Genomic DNA, 6995 nt, shown 5'->3' on the forward strand with positions numbered 1-6995 from the left:
AAGCATGATGTGCTAACAGCTAGTGATGCCCTTTCCTTCCTAAACCATATGAAGTCAGGCGCATCCTCTTTTTTATTTTAAGTTGTCTTGGGCAACCATCATATCCCAGAAAGCATAAAAAAGGTATGAAAAAGAATGGGTTTTTAGCTCTCAGATAGGTCTGTAGGGCTTTCAAGAGGTCAAAGAGCCAGATGGATTAGGAGGGAGGGTGTGCGTCTTATCTGCTTTTCATGGACCTCAGCTGAAAAGCCCCACAGGGTACAGCAGCTCTTCATCCTGGCACGCCCCGTAGTGGGAAAGGAAAATGGTTAAGAATGTGTGGGATTTTTTATTGTAATTTTTTTTAAACAAAATGTTTTTGTTTTTTGAATGGCTTGTAAGTGTCAGGAGGAAGTTTGGCAGTTACCCTGCCCCTGTGGCGTTCGAAGCACAGCAGAGTTTGTACGTCCTTGTCAGCAGACAGCGCTGCACCCGTGTGCTCTCGGAAAAAACAGCTATTAGTGGTAATTTGCACGATTCAGAATTACGGGCACTTTCTTACCTGGCTAGGGAGAGCTTCTGGAACTCCAGTGATCTCTCACTTCATATTTACAGTCTTGGGAGCTCCCCACTGCTGCATGCCAGCCTGTACTGAGCTGCGGCCTGGCGTTTGCTTTCTGAGAGCCCAACTTTCTTCCCCTTGATCTGTTTTCTCTAATTCTTTCCCTCTTTTTTCTTTTCTTTTTTCTTCTCTTCTCTTCTCTTCTCTTCTCTCTTCTCTCTCCTCTCTCCTCTTTTCTTTGTATTGGTAACAAAGCAGCACACCAGGGACACCAGCCCAGTAGTGCAGTCTTTGTTTGAATAAAGGTGCAACGGGGACTGGGTTGACTTACCGCCGGGCTCTTGGGGAAGGCAGGCCAAGCGGAGCACCTCCTGCTGACAGTGCGTGTCTTCCTTCACCTCCTCTTCAGCAGCAACAGCTGTCCTCCTGGCTTTAGATTGCTGACACTTCTTTGCTTTCCTCTCTTAGTGGACAGCATATTTCTTGCCCTGTTTTCTGATCCCTTGGGATGCAAAAGCAAGTCCGGAAGCTGATAAAAAAGCACTCAGTGTAGCCTTTGAACTCTCTAAGAGGGCCATCAGGGCCCTTCCAGGCTTCTGTCTTCACACGTTAGTTAGTCTACACCAGTGTCAAGCTGAGGGCCTTGACCCCACTGGAGTTTTAATTCAATGTCATAACCATTTTTTTTCTCTTTAATGAAATAGAATGGAAGAGATACAGAGCATATCACATGTAGTAAAGATTAACCATTGTTTTGTGGAAACTTCATTATATGTAAGTTACATAGCCGTATGTAAATGCATATATGGGTCATAATAAATTTAAAGGTTTGAAAACACTCAGCTACACAGTTCTTTCTCTGTAGAAGTACATTCTGCCTCTCCCTGCTCAGGCTCTGTTTTGGCATCCTTCCTAGTGCAGCATTGCCCCTCTTCCCCCGCCACCTAGCAATTCCCTTGCTCCTGAGCATGGAAGGTGCTACCACAGCGGCCCCAGTGCCCCACCCCTCCACTGGACGTCCAAACACCCTGCTCACCTGCTCAACAAGAGTTGGAGGACCCCAGGCTCCAGACTCCTACCTTGTCTCCATTATAGGTTATAACGCCCTCTAGTTACAGTGTTGTTGAACTCCAAAACTGGACTTTTTCTCAGTGGCTTTAGCGATTGACAGTCTAGGGTTCTGATAGACCACTTAGTGGCTTTGTGATTTCGGGCCTTATGTCTATTTATATAGAGACGGTACTCAATTTTACACCTCTTTTTTCCCCTTAGCACTCATACCCAGGTTCCTACTCCCATTGGATGTATTTTTAACATGCAACCTCTCCCGGTCTGTCCTGAACTGAGATGTGACACTTTTGGCTAAGATTTTTGAAAAAGGGGTTCTCAAGCAACTTTTCTGTTCTCTCTCCTTTCTCAGAGTCTACACGGAGTGATTGGTTTTTGGTCACCACAGGCCCAAAGGTCTCTCTCCTGAAAGACATTTTGAATCCATTTCAGCTTGATTTGTTTAACTCCCTGGGCTTCTTGAGCCATCTTGTTTTCTGGATTTAATCACTTTGTGGTCTCCCAGGATTCAGAGAGAGCTACTGGGATCTCTAGATTTCTTGAGATTTCTGGATACCAAGATCGTGACAGCAAAGTAGAGTGGATACGTCTACTCAACCAGTGAAACTCAGAAATCTTCTGTGCCCTTTTTTTATGAAAAGTCTTTTGCCCAATTCCTGCTGCCCAGTCAGTTGTCCCAGCTTCCTCCCGGTTCTAGTCCCCAGTTCATAACCACCCCACCAACAGCATCCAGCCCAGCCCCACCCAGATGGCTGCTAAAGGTCAGACACAAACTGGAAACTTATTTTGGTGGTACTCTTGTTTTGCAGCAATGCTTTATCTGTGGGTTTGTGGCCAAAAAGTTCAATAATATTGGTTTTTTTTTTCTCTCTGACTATTCTGTTCTTGCTTAGTTTGCAGATATAAAATGAAAAGTGTTTTTGGCTGTTGATGTTATAGAAATCATGGACTGTCTTTCATTCAGTTTTACTCTGGCCCCATCTCTCCCTTCCAGGTTAATCTCAGGCTCTTTGACTCCGAGTTTATTGCTCTCTTTTACAAAAATCAGTTCCACTTCTCCCATGCAGCCTGGCATTGAAGTGCCCAGAATGAGGCAGCCCTGGTGATCTTCTTGCCCATGGGACACTTGGGCAGGGCCTTCTGCTGTCCCATGCGCGCATCGGTGGGAGAATGGCCCTGGTCACCAGCCCGAGCTCCTGGCCCGCTGCGGTTGCTGCCCTGCTGCTGCTCTCCCTCTCTCCTCTTTCGTTTGATGTGATGTATTCCTTTTGTGAGGCCTTGAGGCTTGGAAAGAAGGCTCTGTTCTTGAGCTTCTGAAAACCCAAGGTATAAACTATTCCCTTTCCTCTGAGCTTCATGACCTTGAATCCGTGCTGTGGCCAGAAACATGAGCGGCCAGCTGGCTTCATCCAGAAGAAATGTATATTCTGTCCCAGCAACGGTGGCCCCTCTTTGCCCAAAGGCTCCCTGGTAGATGTTTGCAGTAGCCTTGACACCCTGTGCCAGATGTCTCATACCTGCGCCTTAGGCTGTCTGTAAGTAAGACATAACACTTTCCGGTTCTGCCTTATGCTGCGGCAGGAGCGACCGGCAGTGCTCCAGAGACCTGGGCATTAAATGTATCCTCCCCCATACTTTGATCGTTACCTTTCATTGTGTCTCTAGCCTAGTTCAGCTTTTTGCATTAAAATTACAGCTGCGGTATGAATTTTCTGAAAATATTTATAAGTGACTCAGATGTCAAAATGTGACATATTTCAGGGTCTGTCGCTGGTGACCACTGTTAGTGATAAATACATTTGCAAAATGAATGCCTGAATCAGAGAGAGCAAGCAAATGCAGTCTGAGTTGGTTAGCGAGCACCTGTGTTGTACAAAAGACTGTCCTTGGATATAAAGAAGTGTGAAGAACGGGATCCCCAGGGATCTTACAGGCCAGGTATGGAGTGAAAGATTACTGAGGTTGTGAGCATGGGTAATTACTATGAGCAATAATACTAATAATAGTGGTAAAACAATAAGGGTTAAATTGTATTATACCTCTCCATATGCCAGGCATTATGCTACTGCGTATTTTATGTACATAATCTCCCCCAGGTCACACAGCAACCAAGTAAGGTAGATACATTATTCTACTGGTTTTACAAACAGGACAACTGAGGCTTTGAGTGGTTCCGTAACTTGGCTAAGGTCACAAAGCAAATAAGTGGTAGAATTAGGATGTGAATCCAGGTCTGTCTGGTTCCAGACCCCTAATACTTCATCAGTATTCTGTGTTTTTTTTTTTATTTCTCATTCTGAATGAAAAACTATGGTACTATTATCCAGAATATAGCCAGAGGACAGTGGGATAAGCTTATGAAGAGAAAAATGACACTGAGTTAACATTGTGAATTTGACGTGAAAGTCAGACGGTAAAGAGAAAATGTCTAAGAGTCCTCTGGAATGGCTCTCGGGAGGCAGAATGGCTGGGGAGAGCAGTGTAATTTAGATGAGAGAGACATTTATATAAGATGGTTAAGATAGTGAGGCGATCGGATTGTGAGGAGTGGGGAGCACAAGATGGAGGTGCATCCCACATCCAGGTGTGCCTGTGTTCCCTGCACGCCTTTATTTGGAGCTCCCCGGGTACTCTTGATGACTGCCAGATGCTGTGACTGAGAGCCCCTCTCCGTTGTTGCGGCCCCGGCAGTGTTGGTTTTTCCCTCTGGGGCACCTTATCTCAGATGTGATGGCATTCTGATCTAAGTCCTGCCCCGTCGGAAGGGTCAGGGGCACTAGGCCTACTGGGCCCCTTTTCATCACAAATTCTCCTTCTTTCCTGACACAGGCATCGAATGCCCCAGAGGAGCCCGAAACCTCCCAGGCTTGGTGCAGGAAGGAGAGCCTTTCAGTGAGGAAGCAACACTTTTCACCAAGGAGCTGGTGCTGCAGCGAGAGGTGGGACATCTTACGGTTGCTTCTTGTATGAAGAGGGGTGAGAAAATGGGGCTCCCTTGGTCTCATGTTTTTCTGCCACATCAGAGATCAGTCTGTCACTTTTTCCAGTGCTCAGCCTTCCACGTCCACCATCCGCTGTAGGTCTGCCCACATCCTGCTTCCTTGAGCCCGACATCATTGACCAGCCACCCCCAAATCGCCCCTCACCATTGGCATCCTGGGATACGTGGCGAACACCAAGCCCGCCTAGCCAGCATCCTAATGCAGAGGGCTTACAGCTTTGCAGTTCTCCTCCTTGGCGAATTAGCCCGAGTTGCCTGCCTCCAGCTGGATTTAGAAGCTTGACTAACCCTGTCAGGGGCCAATTTTCTTTGAACATTTATTTGTATCTTCGAGTAATTGCATTTTCTGTAGCGGGTTTTCTGACTTAATTTAATTGTATTTCTGTTTCTGCCTGTTGGGCTGGCTCTTGCAGGCAGGAGTTAGGCTTCTCAGCTGCCGTGGTGTCCATCTACCTGCTAATTTTTTATCAAGTCATAGTCAACTGATCCATCTTCTTTCCAGGAGTATTCCAGTCATTCATCCTGCTAGGTGGGCACAAGAAAGGAACAGTGGGGGAGTGTGCCTGGCTCAGGCTGAGGATTTTAGATCTGCCTTTGTCCTCGTTTCTTTTACAATCAAACCCACAGGGTCCCTTCAGCTTTCATGCAATATCATAATATGCACAGACCTAAAAGATGATGGGGTCCAGGAGGTGAGCGCGCTCATGGGTCTTTGTAGATCCTTGAGATCAGATGTGTGGGCTTTGGGATGTCCGTAAGCTTCGGCATCTCTCATTTTGATCTGAATCACCAGTGAATATATTGGGTACTAGAGGCCCAAGAGAATAGGCTAGCCCAGGAGACAGCATTGGACTGCCCGAGCCTGTAGAAAACCCCCTCTTTGACTTCTGGCTGAACAGTACTGTTTGCTTTGGTTGCCGCCTTGTTGGGATTTCTTTAGCACCTAGCCTCCCATTTTGTGAAAGAAAGTGGTGTGGCAAAAGAAATCCTGAATTCTTAGTTCAAGAGCTATGGGTTCCAGTTCCCAAAAACGAACTGCAGCTACCTGGGCACTGCACCAGCTCTGTTGGCCGTCTGCGCAGGGGGTGGGGATGTGAGTGCTTACCCCTTCCTTGTCTCTTCAGTCTTACGTCGACCCCTATTTTGGTTTTGGTAAGATGCATTCATGTTTGTGGAGAAGAAATCCTTATACTGGCATGCAGCGTGCCTTCCCCCACCCCTCTATTTTGTAACTGCTCAATGTAGCTTAAATTTTTATCAATTATGAAGATAGGCCTCTGCTAGAGAAGTATTTTAGGAATCCAAACACTCCAGTTGTCTCTCAGTAACCATTGGGATTTGGGGTGCAGTAATTAGGTAGAAGGGGCAGATATTTTAAAATTTCCTCTGTGTGGGCCTTTGGATAATGAACTACAGAGCGGTTCTGGGTTGGAAAAAGCAGGTGAGCCCACACGGGGTCTGTGACTTAAAGACATCACAGAGGTAGCAGCAACAGATGTTCAGTGCTTGTGCTTTAGACAGAGGGAGGAAAGACCCTCCTTGGATTGCCTGAGACCTCCATTAGCAACATTCTCATCGCTTCCCTGCCACGCCCCACTTCTTTGTTGCCCACCCATTTCTCACCGTCGTCTTCCAGTGGTGGTTCACATTTCCTGAAGCTTCTTTCCCTTTCTTTTTCAACTCTTGTTTCCCCAGCCACTATTCTACCTGATCATATTTCCGGCCTGCTGCTGATATCCAAAAGCACAAAGGGGTCAGAGAGAATACTGACCTAAAAGGAGTGAGTGGCCCAAAGCCCTTTTACTCTCTTAGTTACTATGACCTTACCTTTGTCTGTATGTTTGCTGATATTGGATTGTGGAAAAAGATAAATTTTTCCCCATCTTCTTTGATGCCCCTGGCATGTGAGTGAGTTTGCAGATCTTAGTCTATTCCAGATTTTATATTTGGCTTTCTTGGTAGTAGTGCCCCAATCTTGCAGAGCCCTAAGTTGGGGTCTCTTGATAAAGAAACTTTCTGCATTTTCTTAGCTGCTTATATGATTACCTGGCCTGTTTTGAAAGGTCTTTATCCAGAGGAAAGAGGAGTATGGCCTAAACTCAGGATAACTTGGAAGTTTTTACTAAAGGAACTGATTCTAGCCTGTTCTCCTGGGCACTTCCCTTCATTATATGTATGAAAACTGTTTTCTGAAAGGTGTAGGAATGAAGAGCGGTTTTTGTTTTTGTTCTAGGTTTATTCACTTAACTTTTACCTGTATTTTTATTCCATATATTGTCCCGGAGAAATTTCTCTTGGCTCTCTTCCTTCTACTCCACAAGGATCTAGAAAAGCCTGATGGATTGGCATTCCTGGATGCAGAGATCCCCTCACCCTTAGGAGAGA

General features: G+C 46.0%; 2 protein-coding genes across 11 annotated transcripts in view; one reads left to right on the forward strand and one right to left on the reverse strand.

Moving 5' to 3' along the window:
• SND1 (staphylococcal nuclease and tudor domain containing 1) overlaps window positions 1-6995 on the forward strand; it is a 412648-nt gene that overhangs the window by 307799 nt on the left and 97854 nt on the right. For both annotated transcript variants that reach the window (XM_034671485.1, XM_002913419.4), the window contains exon 16: window positions 4439-4548. In XM_034671485.1, the coding sequence (XP_034527376.1) occupies window positions 4439-4548 (110 nt within the window). The remainder of the gene's footprint in view (window positions 1-4438; window positions 4549-6995) is intronic.
• Window positions 1-6995, reverse strand: part of LRRC4 (leucine rich repeat containing 4) — an 82215-nt gene that overhangs the window by 39239 nt on the left and 35981 nt on the right. For 2 of the 9 annotated variants that reach the window (XR_004628787.1, XM_034671505.1), the window contains exon 5: window positions 542-1043. The exons of 5 other annotated variants lie outside the window; for them this stretch is intronic. Coding sequence is in view for 1 of the 4 variants with exons in the window: in XM_034671577.1 (XP_034527468.1) it covers window positions 1006-1043 (38 nt within the window). In the remaining 3 variants the exon portion in view is untranslated. Of the gene's footprint in view, window positions 1-541; window positions 1044-6995 lie in introns of those variants that run through there. 2 more of the 9 variants (XM_034671577.1, XM_034671546.1) reach the window with 1 other exon arrangement.

Source organism: Ailuropoda melanoleuca, chromosome 1 (genome assembly GCF_002007445.2).
Source record: "Ailuropoda melanoleuca isolate Jingjing chromosome 1, ASM200744v2, whole genome shotgun sequence".
Classification (NCBI taxonomy): domain Eukaryota; kingdom Metazoa; phylum Chordata; class Mammalia; order Carnivora; family Ursidae; genus Ailuropoda; species Ailuropoda melanoleuca.